The sequence below is a fragment of the Monodon monoceros genome, unplaced genomic scaffold, assembly GCF_005190385.1.
Source record: "Monodon monoceros isolate NGI ecotype Baffin Bay Population unplaced genomic scaffold, NGI_Narwhal_1 Super_Scaffold_20, whole genome shotgun sequence".
In the NCBI taxonomy this organism is placed as follows: domain Eukaryota; kingdom Metazoa; phylum Chordata; class Mammalia; order Artiodactyla; family Monodontidae; genus Monodon; species Monodon monoceros.
Genome location: NW_021703777.1, coordinates 12,463,609 through 12,486,713, shown reverse-complemented (window position 1 = coordinate 12,486,713; position 23,105 = coordinate 12,463,609). Strand labels below are relative to the sequence as shown.

Below are 23,105 nucleotides of genomic sequence, written 5' to 3'. Positions count from 1 at the left end.
TTTTTAGAATGGAAAAGTCAAACTAGACAGCTGGGCATGTGACACCTTTATTTTCAACTTAATTTTACAGTGCTTTGATTTCTAAAAATAAGTTTTATAGCCAACTTATATAAACAGATATTAATAGAAGGCTAGCATTAACTTGAAGGTCAACTTTAATATAATTCTGAAGAGGAATTAAATATCGACTATCAGCTCCTTATTTACCTAGTATGAAATGGCTATAGGTACCCCTTGCCTCGTGAAGAGGCTGTGATTCAGAAACATTTTATATAACTTAAATTTTTCCAAATTGAACTTTTTTTTAATGACACATTAGGATAATTCTCAAAGCCCCCCCCATTATGAACCTTTTGTGCAGTGAATAAGCAAATATTTAATTTTTTTAAAATTAAAAATAGCCAGAGATATAGGCTGTTTGATTCCTAAAATTTTTCAGTAGCACCAATTTAAAAATAAAATATAACAACTTTAAAAATTAAAGCTTGCCTCCTACTTATATTTCAAATCTTGTGGCAGGCAAAATATTTATCGAAAGCAATGTTTTCTGCCCATTCTCTGGTTCTGACATTTTACTGTACTTTGATTTTGTGACATCTTCTTCTCCTTCTAAAGCAGCTGCCATTAAAGCTTAATTAGCTTTTAATTAAGGAAACAATGTTGTCTTAAAAAGTTTGTGAATTTTCTATCATATCACAGATAGTTTGAGACTTGGAACATGCTGCCAGTTCTGAGGTTGGACTGGATAGAGTTTCTCCGAAAGGAAAAAAGGCCCTCATCCCTCACAAAGGCTAGACTGCTACGTCTATAGCACAACGTAGGTAACGTGTGCAGAAGAAACAGCCAGTTTCTCGTCTCCACTAGAAGAAACTCCAGAAATGGGCAAAATCAGTCAAAAGATGACACTTGGTCCTAGATAGGAGAAATTTTCTCAAATTTGAACAATTTTTGCCTTGTTACTAATATTACATGGAAACAAATGAACACTACTGAAAAAGTAGAAATTAGGAAAAGCCAGGTGAGAAAATGAGAGGCAGCTCATTCAGTCTGTTTCTGTCCCCACGGTAGGCTGAATCATTAGGTGGGGTAGCTGCTCCATGCCTCTATGCAGCTCCATAAAATAGAGCAAAACCACGTCGTTTCTGTTCTTCTGAAAGTGTGTGTGGGTTGGAAGCTGTCCTCATGGTGAGCAGCCTGTAAAACACGTTACTTTCATGGGGATCCTAGGTCACATTGTATCCTCCGTCTTAAGACGATAGGAATGGTAACTAGGAGCCTTATTTGCAATACAAATAAAAGTTTATGAAAGTTGAAGAGTAGCCTGAATAAGACTTACTGTGTTTGGTCCCTTGGAAGTAAGTTTTTTGAAACCCTATAGCTCTAACCATCACAACGGCTGAGCCCTGCAGGGATAGAAAGTGAGGGAACATGGTTGTGTATCATTCTGATGTGGACACCTGAGTGTAGGAGTCACTCTGATGTGGACGCATGCAGGTGTGGATGAGAAGGGGTTAGGTAGCAGTTTGCCTGTGGCTTAGGGTGATTTTCACATTTTTGAAACTTTGGCCTCATGGTCTGGCATTTTGGGAAATTTTCAGGTCTTGTTTGTGGAAGGAATCTGAATCTAAGAAGGTAGACTCAAGTCAGCTCATGAGAACTACCAGGATGGATTGGTCCGGTCAGTTGGATTGCCCAGGCCCAAAGAGGATGGTACTGTTTTGGGGTGACTAATTCTGCCACCTCAGAAAGTCTGTAAGGTGGTCTCTGTATCCTACATGTTGATGAGGGACAAGGAAAGGCCTGGGCAGTAGACCATATGCAGACCTATTCCCAAATATATGTCTTCATTTATGTGGTGTGTAACTGCTTAGCACCGGGGCTTTACATAATAGGTTTTCAGTAAACACTAATAGAACTGAATTAAATCTATCAAATCTAAAAAGCTTTATCTCCTAATTTTTCAATGTCAGGTAAGTCATTTCCACACAGGGGAGCTCATATATGCTACCTCATGAGAGGGTGTTTACTAAAATTTGTTGAAATGATTTTATAAAATGTCATAATGGCTAGCCATTTATTAATATCTGACCACAAGGACTGGATAAAGGATTTGTTTTTAGAAATAAAAACACTCTAGAAGGAAGCCCATTTCTAGTGAGCCCACTGTGTTTTATCAATTATCATGAGATGTGTATTTAAGGTTAAAAACCTACGTTTACCAGCACAAAAGTTATTAGCTCTGCTTTATTTATTATATCCATAATCCAGAATGTGTCCCACCATTCCAAAATTCTGATTATAGAATATTTATAATTTGTTATCCAGTGGTGTGGCTTAGAAGGTATTATGTAGGATAAATGGATTGTCTCATCTTTTTTTTTCTTTCTAATTGATGAAGCAAAGTACCATTCAGCAAAGTCTATTTTTTAAAGTATTTATTCAGTTGACGACCAATCCCAAACTGAAAGAGATGAAAAATAACATAATTGAGAAAACAATTGCCTGTAGCTTGATGTGTATGAGGAAGAAAGACGCTCTTACAATTTTCTAATGTATGATGAAACCAAAGCTGTGCATAAGTTCTGATGTGGTGGAAAGTGAAAACCAGTTCTCTTAACGATTCACCAGGGGAATAAATTCGACCTCTGACTGGAATAAACGTTCGTGGACATAAGGGGTTTGTCTTGTTCTGAAATAGCAAGGTTGGTGTAAGTAGTGAGAACCAGGGCAAACAACGGGCTAAAGGAAGGAGCGCCAGGCAGAAGCAGGACGGCCTGAATTCTGCCACTAGCTGTGACCTGACGTAGCCTGAGGTGTTCACCTTCCCATCTGTAAAAGGAGCAGTTGAATCAGATGCTCTAACTGGTCCCCCATGAGGAAGGACGGTTCTAGAGATTTGCAGCCTAAACTTGGCGAGAGAGGAGTGGGTGGAGGCATTGTACTTGAGCCATCCCTACAGTGAATTCACAACCCATTAGGACCTGCGTGGATGTGACTGAAGCATGGTAGAGTTTAAAAAAAAAAAAAAAGACTCAGTGTTAAGTCTCAGATTGTCAAACATTTGCGCAAGTCACAGCTTCTTAGCATCTTATGTTCTCTTATTTGTGAAATGAGGGAGATGATAGTCTAGATCTCTACACTTCCTCCTATCCAACATTTAAAAATCATTTTAATGGAATTATAGAAAAGCAGAAATTTTAATCTAAAATGAATATATTTTCAGATATATATTCACTGAGTGAGTTAAATGCTAGAAGAATTAAATATTGTTCAAATGCAGAAAATAACACTCTATTAGAAATAATCTTGGAGTCAGTTAATTTCCAAATTAATAGATTCAGCATGATGAATATTTCGCCAACAGCAAAGCAATTATTAATACACAATTCTAAGTTTAATAATTACCCTTAATTTTCTTTTTGTAAAATGTAACGAACGCTCATCCTGCTATTATTATAATGGCCACATTGTTTACATGAAACAGGATAAATGTTTCCCAAAAAAGTGCTCATAGAGACGTCCACAAAACAAACGTATCGTTGGTTCAAATTGTCTCAAATAGCAGAAAGGCAGTCTTTCATCGGTTTAGAACATCACTTGCTACTGTTTTTAGAGAGCCGCTCATCATGGCATCGTTCTGCTAGTAAAACTTAATGTGTTTTATGCTTTAATTAATTCAAGATAAATTTTTAGAAAAAGTCAGTTCTATCTGTGAGAGAGTAAGCATTTTCAAATTGTATAGTTAAGACTTCAATGGTATGAGAGCAAGTTTAGAAAACATTTTTATTAGACAAATTATTTAGACAAATTATACACAGAAAGCTCTGCCACTCATAACTGAGGCCTCCAAAAAGTGGTTTGTGTATTTGTATAATAGGCAATACATCAAAATAGGCCTATTTTAAATATTGTACATGGTTAACAGTTTGTTGATAGCTAAAATCACTGCAACATCTGGTATGTCCCTATATAGCTTGTTGAAAAGACTTTTTGTCTTAAAATCAGAGTCGTGAATGAGATCATGAATGTTACAAGGGAGAACAAGTTGTGCATGCACTTAGATACTTGTTACCCTGGAAACAAAATGGTTTTTGCATGATAAGAAATTTTTCTGCCTTACACAGTAGACAATATTTGAAGATTTAGTACAAAAACAGTGACAGGACGAGATGCTTCCCAGAACAGAATTAGCATCAAAGTATAATATACCTTAAGAATATACTTCTTAATTTCTCCTAAAGCAAATCACATAGGTTGATTCCTATACCAATCCTAGCCACGGAATGAATTAGATTAAAATAAGTGTATGGCTGCGTAAAAACACAGGATAAGTTCTTGCTTCCTACTTACCACATTTTAACTTAAGGATTACAAACAAAGTTCATTCTACATTTCCAACAGGTAAGAAGGCTACCTTAAAAAGGGTTGTGCACAAAGAGGCACTGTTTTTGTTGTTATCCTTCTATACACTTGGCACTAATGTAAAAAACACATAACTCCTCCAAATAGAACTGAATAAAAAAAGGGGCTGAAGTTGAGAGCCCAGTATGGTTGCTGTATTTTCTTCTTTAGGGTAATGTATGACAGTAATTAAGGCCACATCAATATTTCTTAAGGGCTCCCATCTCGCCCCAACTACAGCTGTATTGACTGGCTTACTGCTTTGGAAGAGAATTTATTAACCTTCCATGATCTACGTTTAAACTCGTATAGAGCTCCCCGTGCTGTGGTGGACATGGTTCAGCTAATAGCATTTTCCATTTAGATAATTAATTAAAAGTAAAATTATCAAGGTTAGCTTTATACACTGCTGAATAACAAATGCAAAAATCTATTCAAATGAGTTACATCTAGGAACAAATATTAAATCGCCCTGGATGTTTTAATAACAAAAGTATAAAATATTCTCTGTTGGCAAACAATGCGAGTCAGAGTAACATTAAAGCAACCTGCCTTTTCTAACTGAAAAGACCCCCTGCACTATACATAGTTCCTGTATACAACACTTTTGTTTTAAACTAAAGCTTTATTAAATGAATTGCAATAGCAATGGCCTCCTTTGAATATATATACACATTATATAGGTGCATATATATGTATATATGAGATACTAGTTTATTTAACACCGTAGAGGCTGCTGCCGTATGATAAAGTTTACTGTACATAAGAAAACACTTTTCATACTGTACAATCGCATAAAGGTCATATGCACTGTTGCAGTGCAAGAGTAGTTTTAACTGTAGTCTTGACTGGCATATTAATGGCTTGTTTGTAATCCTACAAAATTGCATTCTCATATTATGTGGCCTGAATGGTCTTTAGATTATTCTATAAACACGGCAGGGGTTGCCTTTGGCCCACAGTTAAAGGACACTCAACAGCAGTGGAGCAAGGTATGGATGCAGCAGGAGAATGTAAAAAGACTGGCGTTATTGCAATTATACGTTTAAAAATAGAGAAATGTTACAGAAGAGGCCTTTATGTAAAATTAATCCTGCATATACTGTTAGTATACTCAGTGCACGTTTCCTATACTTGAAGTACAGTATATGAAAAGCGGACTAATAGGATCCTAGTATACTACCTTCTGGGGGAATCAATTGAGTAATGAAAAAAAGTGGAGAGAAATGTCCAGGAAGAAAAGAGAGAAAGAAACAGAGGAGAGAGAGAGGAGGGAGAAGGTAGAGAGAAAGAACTAGAATTGTTACTAATACTCCTGATTTAAAAAAAAAAAATGTTACATCCATGTTAGTCCCACAATATTACAGTCGCTCCTTGCAAAGGGAGTCCTACAAAAGAAACAGTGAAGAGATTTTGTTGGGTGCTCATATGGAGGTGCCTCGGTCTGGATCATTACCCAGATTGAGCCCCAGGGTAGGAGTTGGTTGATAAGGAATAGATGACATTGTTTTTATAGGACTCCTGAAAAAGCCCCCATTAGGTGCCCTGTGCCTAAAAGGGCCAGTTCGGTGCTCAGGCACGTTGCCAAAAGCGAAACCAGAGGCAGCTTTAGCTGACAGTGTACGGCTAAGAGTCTGGATCTGCTCTGGGATAAAGGTTGTTGTGGTAATATGAGTGTTCCTGAAATCACTGATTTGCTCCAGTGCTTGTCGTGTTGGCAAAGTGTCAATGTCCAGAGGGGTCAAGTCAATTGACGAGGTGGAAAACTGTTTATGGGGGCTGTCGTCATCTGTGCACAAGCTATTTACACGTCTATGGAGGTGCTCCAGGTCAATTTCCTTGTCATCCTGGAGATGAAGAAAAAGAAGATAAGGTTCTCATCAGTACTAGCTTCATGGTTAAAAAAAAAAAAAAAGTAGTTCAGCAAACATGATAGGTAAATGAACTGAACTTCGGGGTTTATTCATTTAACAAATATTTACTGAGCACCTAATATGAGCCAGGCACTGTGCTAGGTTCTGGGGGTACCAATAGGATTCTGAGATAAGGTTATCTATACTTTTCTTGCAATAAAAGTGCTAAAAGGAGCATATGCCACATGCAACCACAAAATATGGGAGCAGTAGATGGGTGATTGCCTTCTACAAGAGCAGAGACAGACCCAGGCAAAATTATACACATAGTAAGTATGGTTTTGGCCACGCCTCCCCTCCCCACCTCTTCTTTATGCATGCTTCCTCCTTTTTCAGGGTGTCTCATTCCAAGTTGTGTTTTTGTTCCTTTGACTACTTGCTCCTTTCACTACTTGCTCCTAACCTTAACTTTCCATTCTTGGAGATTAAGTGATACAAGATTATCTGATATGCTAGTTCACACTAAAGTGTTAGTGACTGTTAAAGTGTTATTTCTCTTTAGGCTAGAAATATGTGAGATTGTTTTACAGAGAGCAACATTCAACACAAGAGAATCAGTTTCTGATTGAGGGACTTCATACACTCAAGCTATCTAGTACCTGAATGAGGCAATATTGTAAGGTCAGCACTGGAGCCTTTAGAGACCCCTTCAAGCCATGAGGTGTGAGTGACAGCTTCAGTTTAGGGCCACGTTAATGCTAAATGGCCTCTAAATCAAAGACGCTTTGAGCTACACTAATAGAGTCTTAGTAAGAAGGTGCTTAATGAAGAAAAAGAGTATAACACCTTAGATTTCTGGAGTTGAAACTAATTCGTAAATCCCTTAGGATTTTCACTAGAAGTGAGCATTAAAGCCCAATATTTGAAAAGTAAAAGTGGCAGGCAAGAAAATTGTCCTTTTCATCAGTCTTATTTATCACCAAGTTCAATAAATTAAATTTATGAGGATTTAAAAATATCTATTAATCATAAGAGGAGAAAATATTTGTTCATACGATCTGGATTAGCTGCTATGAATTAGAATGGAGGATGTATTTTTTTCATTGTGCAATTATAGTGCTCCTTAGTGAAAAATATTTTGATGTGCATCACTTTTCTTCCTTCTCCTTTCTCATTTCAAAATCCAATAAAAATATCCATTAATGCAATATTATCACTGAGACGTTAGAGGGTTGAAAGATAAAATTTTATGGTTCCCACAGCAACTATAATATAGTCATCCATCAACAGATATAATAATGCAAAAATTTAATATCATATATAGTAATTCAAAATGTAAGGAGCTTGGGGAGTCCTTAATATCCAGATTTTTGAGAATATGAAGCCTCGGCTATAATGTTGCATTAATGTGGTCTTTTGCATTGAATCAATGTCAGTAGAGATACCAGAAGTTTATTACATTAAAAAAAAAACTACAATAAAACCTGATTAATTTTTAGTTTATACTCCACTAATTTAGACTGTATGATCACTCAGACAGGTAGGAAGCTAAGATTTATCTTCGCTAAGCCAAGCTTTTCCTTATAAAAGATGCTGATCAATTTTGCATATAAGGTGGTAGGAAAGAATCCTCAGACAACTTTAGAAAACAATCTGTTTGAAAGAATACATTAGCATGCAATAATTCATATGCAAATGAGAAGTCATTTTTATTTGTGCTGTAAAGCAGATCCTCTCAGGATTTGCTTAGGCATATCAGTTAGCCAAGGTCTAGTTACAGAAAGTTCAAAGCTGTTCTTTGAAACTATCTAGAAAGCCAAATCATTCAGCAAATTCAGGTTGTTTTCGTTTCAATCTGTGAAGCTTTAGTGAATATGATTTCATTATATAAAAAATTTTTCACCTTTTTGGTCCAATGGAAATAAGATAAATAAATCAAGTAGTTTATTTTTAACTTCAGATAGTCTCTGATAAACACGCATTTTTTTTTCCTGGATGAAAATAAGGCACAGGGCACTTTAAAAGATATATGTAACTCTGAAATTATTCTTTCAAAGCTCTGGAAAAATTTTAATATGGCCCTGGAGTTAAGCTGACTCGTGAGAAAAGGAGGACTATGGAATTCTAGAAGATTCCACCGTGTGGATTTGTTAAGCCTAGAGCCATTAAAGAACTATAAAAACATATGATCACTTCTATAGGTCTACATACAGACAGAGGGAAGCAGTCCCTGGGGGTGAAGAGAAAACTCATTATTTTACTGTAACACTGCATTTCTTAGGCTGAATCTCAGAGACACAAATAATCTACCTATAAGTTAAACAACTATTTGAACTAACGTGATAAGCATCCTTGTGAACTGGTCAAGGGAATCACAGCCCTTAAAAAAATCACGGACTTAAGGTCTATCCTGAGATTTGGGAGAATTTCAAGGCCCATTATGGCTCATGAAATTGTCAGTCTTTCAAACACGATTGTCTCCTCTTCATGGATCTGGGATGTCTTAAAATGAAAATTGGTACTGGTCGTACCAATTTTTACATTTCACAGATTTATTTTCACTCTTCAAGGAAAGAAGAAACAAAGACAACCCCCAACCCATTATCCCCTTCCCTGTGATTAACCTCTCTTGGAAGCACAGCCTACTTGTGGGCTCAACATGGCGCTGAAGCTTTCAGTCAAGTACCTCTTTTGATGGGACCCTGGAGCCTTTCCTCTTGTTCCACCACGTCTCCAGCATGGCTATAAAGCAGGAGAGGACGATCCCCGCAGCCAGGATGCAAAAAACCCCTGCAAAGCTCTTTATGTCCAGGGCACCTCCTTTCTGCTTCGTGTCCACTGAGGAGTACAGGTCACACTGGCCGTTCTTGGGCCACCATTTGTGCTTCAGGATGTCCATGTCACCACTCTGCTGAAGCTCCAGAATCCTTGGGGTAAAGCACACAATCATGTGTTATTACAGACATAGGTATTGCCTCAGTCCACAACATATCCATTAATAACCCTGTCTCTAAAGGACGGTGGATGTCAGGAGGAAATGAATATAGAGATTAGCCTGCAGGTGGAACGCGAGGACACACAAAACATTATTGCAGTGATTCTTTAGACAGACTTGTGCCACGATGCCATCCTCCCTCCTTTCTTACATCTCTCCCTCCCGGCTTCCCTTTTGTCTTCCCCCACCTTCTATTTTTATTTATTTTTTTTGTTTCATTCTATAATCCTAAATATTACCCTCAACCCCGGTTTCTTGCGACGTGATTTTACAATTACATTTCAGAGGCACTGTTTTTATGTGGTTTCAAGCTGCTGCAGTTCTGTGTTCCTTCCCTACATGCAGCACGACGCTCTGGATCTTAATGCTTTTATGAAGAACGTTTTGCTGTTTAGAGCGAGATGCTGGCATAATGTCGCCCAGCATATGCTACACACAAAGAAATTCAATTAAAAAGACTTCTGTTATTTAACACAGTGTGGAAGAAAGCCTTGGGACAAGTTTGAAGTTGATAAAATACATCGTTTTGGGCTTTTCACACAACTGATCTAGTTTCCTTTTAATGCCAAAGGGGAAATAATCTTACCTTGGAGAACAAGAAGAAAAGTTGACCAGAGGCTTTCAGAAGTGGTCACATTCAAATAAGAAATACCTTCTTTTATTCACTCCCAGAGTCTGGGGATAACTGCAAAGACTGCAGCTTTTAAAACGTATGATTTTCATAGAGGTTTTATTCTCAGTTCCAAACACTCTTTGGGCTCTACCTAAGACCTGCCTGGTTTTGGCCCTCCTCCAGCTGTGCCCCTTCTCACATAGCCAGAATGGTCAGGGCCAAGGTCATGAGCCTGTCCAGAGTGCACACCATCCCCATGGTTCCCTAGGACTTCCTGGCCAGACAGCTCAGAGTGCCTGCCCATCCAGGACTCATGAAAGCCTATTCCTGTGTGTGATTTCCGAGAGCAGATCTCACAGCCATGGGTGCACACAGGTCTCTAGGGTGGGGTTTGGGGGGGTATGGACAACTCGACATGCAAGCTCAGGCACACACACCTCTGTGTGCAAGACCCTCACTGTGTGGACACAGCCGGAGGTGGAAGGCTGACTCCCAGTGCCACTGGGTCAATGCAGTACTCCTAGCTGGTCGCCAGTTAGAGACTCAGACCTTGGCTCCCTTGGGGTCATGAAGGTATACTTGTCAAGAGAAGAGGAGAGAACATTATTTTACCTAACAATGTTTAGCCTGATTTACAAGTTTTACACAGTTACACTTAGGATATGTGGACCCATATTTGCACTCTTGCCCCGGCGCTTGGATTATTTAGGGAGAGACTGCTTAAAACTTTACAGAGGAGAACTAAGCCTACCTGTAAGGAGTAAATAACTCACTTTCAGTGATGTATTTACCTTTTTTACCGGTTTCATGTCATCCACGTGTCTATGAGTTCAATGATAATCAACATTCAACCAGAGTTAAACAAGAGTAATACTAGCCCTAGGGGCTATGATGGGGAGTTAGTCTTTATTTTTAACTTTTATTTGATATTGGAGCATAGTTGATTTATAATGTTGTGTTTCAGGTGCACAGCAAAGTGATTCAGTTATACATATGCATGGATCTATTCTTTTTCAAATTTCTTTCCTATTTAGGTTATTACAGAGTATTGAGCAGAGTTCCCTATGCTGTACAGTAGGTCCTTGTTCGTTAACTGTTTTAAATATAGCAGTGTGTACATGTCAGTCCCAAACTCCCAATCTATCCCCCCTGCCCCTTTCCCCTGGTAACCGTAAGTTCGTTCTCTAAGTCTGTGAGTTTTCTGTTTTGTAAGTAAGTTCCTTTGTATCTTTTTTTTTTTTTTTTGATTCCGCATATGAGAGAGATCAGGATATTTGTCTTTCTCTTTCTGACACGTCCCTGTCATCTATCTCTGGGTATTCCCGCAGCCTCACTCCTAGCACCCCCTGCTGACATTCCAGGACCAACAGTGCACTGGAGCCTCCATCACAACTTGGATGTCTTTCTCATGAAATTGATTGGTCTAAAGTTCTGTTCCTTCAGTGTGTTGTTCAAAAAGGGCAGTAAATTTGATTAACTGACTTTACTAAAATGATTATGAATATTAACAGATTACATTTCACCCTTATCCCAGCCCTATCCAGATAAAGTCATTTGCATTTCCAGAAGTGTGTTCCAAGGGACACTAGTACAGAGGGCTTCTGCAAAAAAAAGGGTCCTGTGGTCATCAACTTTGAGAAACACCCTCTTGGAAATTTACAAAAAAAAGGCAGCCTATTAAAGGCTTTGAGAAGACCTGTGGAAAAGAAAATTTGTATGATTGTTTGATTCAGCATTTCCCAAATTAGTCTTTCATTCCCCTTTCCTTGTTTTTCTCCCCAAATAACATACATTAATAACCCGTGGAGCTAAAATTTTGAGGAATACACTTGAGAAATAGTGCCTTGAGCCAAAAGGAGCAACTCCTCGTGGGCATGTGTGGCACCATCACACACATACGTAATCACAGCATCAAAGTCGCTTGCTTGGCTTATCCATGAATACCATTCAGATAACATTAGGAAACCAACCCTGTAGGTATTTGCCTACCTAAAGATCTAGCTAGTCAGGGCACCACTGAATATCTTGAAAGAAAAAATACAGTCATCCCTAAAAGAAAGAATTCTTCTTAAATCTGAATTTATAGGTACATGTAAAAATAAAAGGAGACTACAGAAGCATCTTCTAAATGAGAATATATCTGGGCACAAAATGAGCTCCCAAATTTCCCTGTCCTCCTATTCTTGCCACACTATATTGGTCACTGTCTGTGGAAGTCGAAGAGTTTTTCTTCATTGCACTCATCATTTATTACTATCTGTGGTTACTTGATTAATGTCTGTTTCCCTTTCTAGAGTATGTTCTCATTATCTTCCATGCTTCCTAACATAGAGCAGCCACATATTTATTGATTGAATATGCTCAATACAGTTTTTGGTAAATGAACTCTACCCTCACATTCTACTTTTTTCTTATCATTATGCTATTTTCTTATTTATTGCATTCCCTCCTATTCATCTATTCATTCAATAAACATCTGAAGAGTGATTTCATGTAAGGTATTTCCTTGGGTACAAAATTTATGTTAAACCACAACTGTACGTCCAGCCAGAATGGCCTGGGCAACACTGAAATCATTTCAATACCCTCAATTCATGCTAATTTATTCTTTCGTTAGTTCACATGTTCATTCAGGAAACAATTATTGCTTACTCTCTCTTCTCGGTCGTATCTGGTACCACTTACGATGTGTCATTATTTCTACACCTGGAAAATAATTTGGTTTTAAAAATAATCACTGAAGTACACATACTCTGTGTCACCCATTTTGATTCTCATAGGAGTAAAGGGCCTTAAATGGCCAAAGGCCGTAAATGGTAAAGGGCCAAAGAATGTGTTTAATTGTAAATTTTTAGGTTCAGCTGGTGGTAGGAGTTTTTGAGGGGAAAAAAAAGATTTCTCTATGTGCTTTCAAGTATCATCATGTCACAAAGATGTCTTTATATAGTCGATCTCATGAAGCACAGGTGACTGAGGCACTGCAGGAGACCTCATCTTTGGGGATATATCAATACAAAGAAATTGGGCCATAGGATTCCTCAGTCAAACTCTGACTAGCCCACAACAAATTCTGGGAACACAGGCTGGCATGGAATACAAGGGTTGGAAGGAAATGAAAGTGTTCTCTAAGCCCAGAGCTCTGCTATAAACTTTTGCCACGCAATCTAAAGCTCCCTGGAAATTCCGTCAGAAAGGTCTTACTACACCCTCCTTTTTATTATATAAAAAATCGATTTAAGGTTTAGATAAAGAAAGCTTAGCAAAATCTAATTCACTGCCTTAAAGAATAATGGGATGAGTCCTTATAATTAATGAGATTCTTTTTTCAAAGGTTCAAAAGCTCTGGCATGTTTAAAAGAGACTTAATTGCACTCAAAGATTTGCCTTTTAATTATAAGCAACACTGGTGTGTGTGTGTGTGTGTAACAATGCAAAAAGCTAGCTGCAAAATTCTTAACGTGTACAAAGAAAAATTCTAGTTCCATGTAATGATTGTTTTTGTTATATGTGAAACTTCCACAAGATGGCAGTCTTTGCTCATAGAGAGCAAAGTGTTACGGTTAACCTGAGGGTTTGAAACGTTAAAGTATAAACTTCTCGGTGCTGTAAACACTTTAACTATTAGAAACAAAGTTGGATGTTAGACTGTGATGAACAACTGTAAGTGTAAAACCTCTTTTTGGAGTGTAGTCAGAAAAATTCCTACCATTTTACCCCAGAGTGATTATACGCTTACTGTGGAGAGTTATTATGGAGAGAATTAATGAGGCCATAAACAAAAGCATCTTGTTCATTGCTTGGCACTTAGTAGGCTACCAAAACTCAAAAGCTAGTATTATTATTGTCAGCATGTGTGACAACCATTCTGTCTCTGGACCTGTTCTGGTACATACTTTTTTTTTTTTTGGCGGTACGCGGGCCTCTCACTGCTGTGGCCTCTCCCATTGCGGAGCACAGGCTCCAGACGCCCAGGCTCAGCGGCCGTGGCTCACGGGCCCAGCCGCTCCGCGACATGTGGGATCTTCCCGGACCGGGACACGAACCCGTGTCCCCTGCATCGGCAGGCAGACTCTCAACCACTGCGCCACCAGGGAAGCCCCTGGTACATACTTCTTAATGGAGAATTCTATTCCCAGATGAGTCAGTGAATGATTCATGACTCACTGACAAAACACTGCATTTCCTTCTTTTGTCCAGAAGTATTAAAACGTTTGTAATCTCATTGAAGAGCAAAATCTTAGAAGTCCATAAAAACCTAGCTTCCATTTGAAAATGGCTAATAGATCAATCCTGCCTGCATTAAATTCTTTATTGATAGAAATGAGCAAATTTCAGGGGAAAGGAGCATGGAGGCAAAGGATCCTCCCTTCATATTCAAATAAAAATATTCAACAGGTTTGAGGCGTTTATCTTGAAAAGCTTTTTACTTACTTTGAAGATAAAGCCTCATTTATGTGTTAGAATTACATTTTTTTACATTAATTATTGATCACTTATCATCCCTAATCACTACTCTAGAATCTGATTTTCAAATTAATTTTTTTATGAAAAATCAGGTTGCTGAAAGATGGATGCAAATTTCTAATCCCACATAGGTAACTTTGATTTTGCCTTTGAATTAGCAGTCTATAGGGTCCTTTTTAATTTTGTTAATTTTCTTACAGTTAAATTCCTGCTGAGCTTTAAAAAAAGATATTGGTTAGAGGCCAGCTGACTTTTTAGTTGCTTCTGCTGGGAAAGAATTTAGGGGTAATCAGAAACTACCCCTAAAAAAAAAAATAAGGGCAGGGATTCCTTATTTTAGACCATGTAATGTAGGGATTCCTGTGATTCTTTTGCAATTGGAATTCCCCCTCATGTTCACAGAAGCACAAACTACTAGAATAAAAAGACTGAAGACATCATTTATTCTCTCTACTTCCCTCCACTCAATCTACGGATGAGGAAACTGAATCAGAACAATAATTCTTCCAAATCATCACATTCGACACAAAAAATAAGTTACGCACCACGCTAGGGTAATCAGAGGCTCTCTGCAGCCAGAGGTGAAATGCCAGGGCTCCAGCCACTGCAGGCCCTGCCTTGGCTGTTCTGAGGGCCGAAGGGATCAATATTTTAGCAATATTCTAGTACATCATCTAAGACACAACCGTCAGGAAGCACTGCTGTAGAGATTAAATGACTCTCTTAGTGACTGATACAGAGTAAATAGTTGAGTTGGGGCTGGAACTCCGGTCTGTCTCCTGATACTTTTCCCTGTTACTCTACACAGCCTCGAATATGTAACTCTTTGGAGAAGACCTCTTTTCGTTTCAGAGATTTGTTAGTTTTTTTTTACTCCGAGTAAAACTGTCATCAGTATGTTCCCCCCAACCACATGATATAATTGTAGTGTGATTGCAAATTTATTCATACCACAATTTGGGTGTACAAAGAAAATGTAGCTTTTCTCTGGAACGTAATTGATTTTCCTCAGGAGGAATGGGCCGGCTGAGCAGTGGGAACCAAACTAAAATTAGCTCTACGATTTAAAATTTAATCTGCTCTAATAATTTAACATGTCTCTAGCTTTAGCCCTATTTACTTGAACCAATTACTCCACCTTTCTGATTCCTCCCTGTTTCCCTTGCTCTTTTCCATGATGGCTCCGTCAGGATTCACGGAGGACGACATTAGGTCTCCTACGTGGGTGTTTGGTGCGGGGAGCTCTGGCCTCTTGCTGGTCCTTGGATCTGCTCTGGCAGGTCTCCTTTGAGGTTGCTTGGGCCTGGGCCCAGCCCTTAGACACTGCTACTAAAGTCGGCAGAGACAGTAAGTCTGCTAAACTTGGCTAATGTCTTTCTTAGCTTCTATAGGGCTTGTGGCCTCCTCTCGGCTGACCTGACCTCTGAGGTGTTGTACACCTTTCTCAGCTTCTCCCATTTTCTTCATCCAGCCCCTGACTATTCTGTAGCCCTTTAGACACTACTACAGTGTCACGTTGTCACTCACTGAGGGTCCCAAGGGTGGTCCATGTGCTCTACCTCAGGATTCCTACCACTTGGACGGAAGGGAGGCCTGGGAATGAAGATTGAACCTTTCTTTGCTTTTTCCCGATGTGCGGCCCTAGCTTCTCAACTATCTGAGGTCTTCTTTGTTGGTGCAAATGCTGGTGGGCCCAGGGAGCTCTTTTCAGAAACTCTAATGGGAAGGGAAGCATCAGGCCTTCTACCCTTGTGGCTTTTTTTTTTTTCCTTTTGGTACGCGGGCCTTTCACTGCTGTGGCCTCTCCTGTTGTGGAGCACAGGCTCCGGACGCGCTGGCTCAGCGGCCATGGCTCACGGGCCCAGCTGCTCCGTGGCATACGGGATCCTCCCGGACCGGGGCACAAACCCGTGTCCCCTGCATCGGCAGGTGGACTCTCAACCACTGCGCCACCAGGGAAGCCCCCCTTGTGGCTTTTAATCTCCCTAACGTCTGTCTCTTCTCTTGCCCATCTCCCATCCCTTGCCCTCCACTGGAAACCTCTGGCCAGAAGAGAGGCAGCTTTCCTTTTCTTTCCTGGATATCCTTCTTACACACCAGGTCTTCAAACTTCTTGGCCTGTCAGAGTAAAAGGGAATTTTAGCTACATAATGATAAAAACTCTATGATCTGAGACCTCAGGCATTTCTTCGGTTGGGAAGTACTGAGGCAACTCAGAGGTAGGGATTGGTGAAGATGAAAACACATTATTTTAACATCTCAAAAACATTTATGTGGTACATACTTATGAGTTTTATGTAACCAAATTAGAAAGATATTTAGGAGTTTCTTTACTTAATAATGTTAATGTTACCTGTCACCGAGAAAGAAATTTGGGAATAACTGAAAAAAAAGTATTTTTTGACACAGCGAGTGGATCTATTTTGACCTGGAATACCCACATTATTAAATTCATTTGCTGGGTGCTCACAAGATTTTCCTCTCCATGGTTACTGAGGAAGGATTAATAATAGCACGCAGAGGATTTTCAGAAATATGTCAGCTCAGAAGGTTTTTCATTCACTCATCACTTCTTTCATTTTGGTCTTGGAAAATTTAGGTAAACTTAGACTGAAGCAAGAACACTTCTCAAAGATTCAGATTTAGCGTTTGATTAAGTGGTGGCCCTCTGATTGGCATGCCTGTTACCACTACTTCAACATCAGAGTTGTAAAAAAAAATTCTATCAACTTCTTGTGAACCAGGCATTTGTTGTTTTTTTTTCCTTGAGTATAACCTCTAAATGATCAGTTAGGAGTATTAGACACAACAAATATTCATTGATAACATCTAATACCTCGGTAATACCAAATAGCCCAAAGGAGGCTATTAGAAGCTATTTCTTTTGTTTAATTTGAACTTTTAACTATTTCTTCCAGTTACTTGAGCCAAATGCCATTTACTTAAATCCAATCCACTGTGATTGCTTAAAATCATATAGGTGAAAAAAAATCATATAGGTGAATATGGCATTTCATATAAGTTCACAAGTATCCCCTTTTAGAGCAGGGGTCAGAAAACCTTTTCTGTTAGGGGCCAGACAGTCAATGCTTTAGACTTTGAGGGCCACATGGTCTCTGTTGCAGTTACTCAACCCTGCCTTTGTAGTCACAGAAACAGGCCCAAGTGAAGTTTGGTCTGATGGCTCTAGTTGCTGACTACATTAGAAATCCCATAGCAAATAACTCCATGAGGTCAACAAGCTTCCACTTCACTGATGACGAAGACGTTCAGAGGGGCTTAAGTGACTTGGCCAAAGTCATATCATTAGAAAGCATCAGCGTCTGTTTTAAAACCAGAGGTTTTGACTCTTATTCCAGTTCTTTTGGCTGTGTATTTACATATAATAATATGTAGTAATGCCTCCTATTAACATGTGTGCCTTTAAACGAGTACAGAGTTATCATGTTGATTTTGTATTTGACCATTTTGAGGAAGAATTGGACATACACACTGTATATCAACAATGAGAGTATAATAATTCAAGTGAATTTTGGATATCCTTGGTTTTCTGATTATCCTAAAACATGCATCTGAACATTTATTCTGAAATTGGGGCCACCCATTTTCTAAGAGTGACTGCCTTAATTATTCAAGATCAGGTAGTATTTGTTGTCTGAGGTCTGTATTTGCTGGGTCATTTTCCAGGCAATGGAAGCTGTATTTTGAAATCAAAAGGATACGAACAGATACTATACCGCTAAAAGAAATACCAGGGAAGTGACTATGATTTACTAAGAGTGGGTAAGACAATTGAATGAGGCAGTAAAGGTGTTGTCTCTTTTAGTCAAAAGATATAAAAGTGGTTTTTAATTATATATGTCTAGAAGTATTGTAAACTAATTAGAAGTTTTTCAGGGTTGGTAAAGAATTACTATAGACGATTAATGAGAATGACAGCATGACTGGAAGGGATCTGGGCGGTGAGTTCATATTTAACTCCTGCCTGGTGAGGTGAAATGACCTGCCCGCCTCCCCACTACAGGGCCGAATCAACAGGGCTTGATTTGATTACAAGCTCAGTTACTGTTGAAGACTGCCACATAGAGGGACTTGCATAAAAAAGAAGCTTCCTGTCTTGCTTCGCTTTGATATCTCACTTTCTAATTTGAAGAATATAATTTGATAAAATCGTCAATTGGTCAGATCTGGTTTTCTTATTAAGAAAACAGTGTTCCATGTCCTTATGCAGTAACTAAGGCATTCATTTTTCTGTGTATGGGAAATAGAGTGTAAACTTTATCCACAAGACCTATTTTTCAAAGGAATAACAATAATAAATGCATGCATAATGTTGCAAAGTTTATAAGGCATTTATCAAAAACATTGCATATCATTTGATTTACTTCTGAATATAACCTTGTGAGGAAGGAATTATAGTGATTGATTGGATGATTGATTGATCACTCCCCACCCCCCGCCCTACTCTTTATGTTTGTCTAAGACTTTAAGAAGGCTGATGTTATTAAGTTCTCATTTTAAAACTGAGAAGATTGAGCCTAAGAGGTGAAGAAAATTTCCCAAGGCCGCAAGGCTGGTAAGAGATCCAGCCAGCTCTCAAACCCAGGTCTTCTGGCTCCTGTACTTTTTTTGAATATGCCGTCAAGATGTCTGCCATCCCTAAAGAAAACCATTATAATTGGAAGCAACCTCTTTATTTCCTGGTACTTTATTCGCTGAGGAAATTGACTACTCAAGTTCCTTGGATAACATGTATTCCATTAACATGTATTCCACTGTATCCACTTACAAACATTACACTTCGTGTAACACATCCTGATGTCCCTAGAGAGCCACATGAATATCACATGAGCTCATTAATCTGTCTGCGATTACAGTAAACGTCAGATGAATTCATTATCATGAGGCACTTTGGGGACTTTGCCAGTGTGATCAGAACGAGGCAGTGTGTTCAGAATAAGTAAGTCCTTACTCAGTGTAAGTCAACATGTTGTGAAGTTTCAATTTATGTTATGCAGACTTCCATAGTTTTTAGCCCGATGAAAATTTTCCTTAAACAATAGCCCGTAAAGGGTACGATACTTATTGAATAACATGTAACTATTTTGAAAACTGTGCATTATTTAAACTTTAACACAAAATAAGTTTTACGTTCAAATATTGATGAGATTTTTGTTGGCGCTAAGAGTCATCATACTTTATAGAGAAGTTACTTGGTTGAAGACGAACCTTAAAGTTGACATGTATGGTGCCCATTCAAATTGCTCTCTCTAGGTTAGAGTCATGTCCTCCCACCCCAAGTCTCGCACTGCCGAAGGGGGCAAAATCAGCCTTGTTCACAGGGAAGCAATTGCTTGAAAAATCAAATTAGCAACATGACAGATCTCAAGACTTTGGTGACTAGTAAACTTTAATTATTGTATACTTTATGTGTTTATGCTGGCAGTAAAAGTCAAGCACTCATTATGGAAATGGCAGACATGATCTTTCATAAAATGAGTGCTGGGGCAGCAAATGAATAGATAATCAGGATAATGAAAGCAAGCCACAAAGATGCTAGAGAGCTGAAGAGACCCGACAATGGCTCCCACTGAGATAGAGGGCATAACTGCAACTGGAAAGCGAACACTTTCGGTGATCTTTGAAAATGTCAGCATCATCCTTAAGCTCAGTGTGATATTTAGGTTACAGAGTAAAGGGGGAAATTCTTTCATTCTGCAGTGAGAACCTGGCAGTGATCATCTCTGCTTACAGTCATTCTTCAGGCAATAAAAAATCTTCTTATGCAGACCTGTCAAATGCCTGTTTATGAAAAAGGGTCATAAAGTCAAACTTATTTTGCTTAGTGTATTGTACACGTTTTATGAATATTTTCATATCTTTGAGCCTGACAACTAAACCTTAAAATAAGTGGGGTCTTGATGTGTGCAGTGTGTGTGAGTGGCTAAGGATTGTGATTGGTACAGCCTAGTAGAAGTTTATGGAAAAGAAAACTTTTGAATGAACAAAGATTCTCATGAATATGTTCATAAACACTGAACTTTGTTTTTTTCAATTTTTTTTTTTTTTTTTTTTTTTTTGCCGTACGCAGGCCTCTCACCGTTGTGGCCTCTCCCCTTGCGGAGCACAGGCTCCGGACGCGTAGGCTCAGCGGCCATGGCTCACGGGCCCAGCCGCTCCGTGGCATGTGGGATCTTCCCGGACTGGGGCATGAACTCGTGTCCCCCTGCATCGGCAGGCGGACTCCCAACCACTGCGCCACCAGGGAAGCCCAACACTGAACTTTTGATCATTTGAATAACAACTTAAATATATGAAAGGAATTCATTATTCTAAGACCTGTTTTAGTAGTAGGTACTTTAATAACTGGTGAATTCTTTTATGACGCAAATAACATCTTTAACTTAACTTAGACATTGTACATTGATATATACTTAAAAAAACCTCAAGGTATATTTGTATTAAAGTTGGTGGATAAATTCAGTGTAGTTAATTAAAATTCTCAGCCATGAGTTAGATCATTGATAATAGTACAACTTAAAAAAATAATTTTACTATGTTTTACCCATATTTAGATGGAAAGTCTAAAGGATTAAAAAATATTCAGACTCTTTAAGTGTATTTTGTTATATTAGCATTATTCCAGCTCTGCTGAAAAAGTGTTTTAATTTTTTTAGTAGAGAGCATTACGATAGTCACGTAACATAAAGTTTTCTCAAAGTGACTAGAACCACAGAAAAACAATGAGGCTCTTCATTTAAGACATTTTAGACAGTGAGTTCTACTTTCTAACTTCTTTCCATCATGAACCTGAATATGCTATATTTCTATAAACGGGAAAAAAAACCCTGAACTTTTTCTTGGATGATTATGTGCAATTACACTACTGTGTGATTCCACTGCAGTGTGATTACGTATTCCCAAAGGGCAGTGAAAGGCACTGTGAAAAACGGTCACCAAACTTTGGTTTTGGAACGATGGGCAGTATAGTGACAACCTTTGGAGTAAGTGTTGTCTAGGAGGCCTCATAATGAAACCTACCTTGTAGGCACCTTGATCTGGGACTTCCAGCTTTCAGAACCACGAGAAATAAGCTTCTGTTGATTAAGCAACCCAGTCTGTGGTATTTGGTTACAGCAGCCCCGGCTGACTAATATGCATGGATTGTGAAACAAAGCATAGTAGCAAGTGTCATGATTTCAGAGTATAGCTGTCGCTTAGGAACAACTTCCCTATTCAGTTGCCTTTCCAATTCTGCAGTTTCTTTCCTTTTTCTCTCTGAATGATGTTTGGGATAGAACCGGTCTCACGCTCAGAACCTGCAGAATTTATGCTGCTGCTTCTCCCTATCAATCAGTAGTTAAGGTGTTTTTAAAAACTTGGATATATACAAATATCTTCCTTCTTTAAAATATCACTTTATAATTTGCAAAGCATTTCTTTTGTCATTATCTTGTTTTCATTGCGTAGTCCACAAATGAAAACAAGTGAGCCCTCTACTTTATCATTTACTTTATTAAACAAAGTTTTTCATTTATAAACTTCCATTAACTCCTGTGATGTGAAATTTCTGTGTTGGGGATGTTATAGCCATATTTAAAAAAACCTTTGCAAATAAACATTAATTGTGTGAACAAGTGTGAGGGCGATATTTAAATTGCTCAAGAAATGAAATTGTTTTCAAGTAATTCACATATGATAATCTGATATGACAAAACTGAGAAACTACTGAAACTGATTACAAATCATTATTCAACACAAGATCTCTAAAACCTTTATTCTGAATGCCAATAGCTAGCTTTACTTTAGTTGGTAGGAGCCAGTTTTCTTTCAAAGTGTAATATCATCAGATGTGTAGCATTTGTTTTTAGGCTAATACTAAATAGTCACTCTCTGGGCATATGTTAATAAGTAGGAACATACATTTTAAATAGAACACTTGGATTCCTTAAGTAGTTTGAGGAATAACTCTTATTTGAATAGAAGGACAGCTGTCTTTTTTTATGAGGCAGCAAACAGAGATACTCGGATAGAAATGGTTATTTATAAAAAATTACATAATATGCTATGTAGCAGTGAGACTCGTGTAATTCCGTGCAGAAAGGATAATTGATGTGTTATTGCTCTATTTCACAATTTAGCTTTCCCACGCCTGGGAGATATGCTGGGAGTCAGTCTATTCCATCTTCTTAATGAGACTTATCTATTACCTCAGATAATGTATCTATTTTCGTCAACCAGCAGGACTAACTGCTTACTGGAGTGAAGTTTTCAGCAGTTATTAGAAAGAAAATTTGCCAACAGATGTAAAGGAAATAGTCTATCTCTCCATGAGTCTAGGTGTCGAGATAAAATGAAATGGTGTGGATATGCTGCTGTTGTGAAAGGGATGTTGACACCCACAGTTTCTGTGCAAGCTCATAAGAGCTGCTTGTCATTTTCCACGGTAACAGCAAGAGCTTTATGTGCGGCAGTGTTTACTTACTTAATGATATTATGGGAGGCTTCAATAACTCAGGGAAGAGGCTTGATAAAAAGTGAGTGTCGTTCAGTCTCGATAACAATTGTCAGAGGGACTGTGTGGCTGTCTCTTCATGCAGAAGTAGGTTTTGTAATACCATATGTGTGTATGGATGAAATGGAGGCATTTGCAAAGCCTGCTATTTCTTTACTTTACCCCAAACCTGACATAACCAACCTTTCATATCTGTTCCAAATCCAATTAGAAAGGAAACAACCTAGCTAAGTGGGGGTCTGAAATATTTCTAAGATCCTTGAT

The 23,105-nt window shown here is 38.5% G+C and overlaps 1 protein-coding gene across 2 annotated transcripts in view; it reads right to left on the bottom strand.

Annotated features, from left to right (window-relative positions):
- Nucleotides 1–3,759: 3,759 nt before the first annotated feature.
- The window catches only part of GRID2 (glutamate ionotropic receptor delta type subunit 2), a 1,355,616-nt gene continuing 1,336,270 nt past the window's right edge, over nucleotides 3,760–23,105 (bottom strand). The window contains exons 15-16 of one of the 2 annotated variants that reach the window (XM_029236088.1): nucleotides 8,941–9,181; nucleotides 3,760–6,248 (exon numbers count right to left, since the gene is read on the bottom strand). In XM_029236088.1, coding sequence (XP_029091921.1) covers nucleotides 5,826–6,248; nucleotides 8,941–9,181 — 664 coding nt within the window. In that variant the 3' untranslated portion in view covers nucleotides 3,760–5,825. The remainder of the gene's footprint in view (nucleotides 6,249–8,940; nucleotides 9,182–23,105) is intronic. The other variant, XM_029236089.1, reaches the window with a different exon arrangement.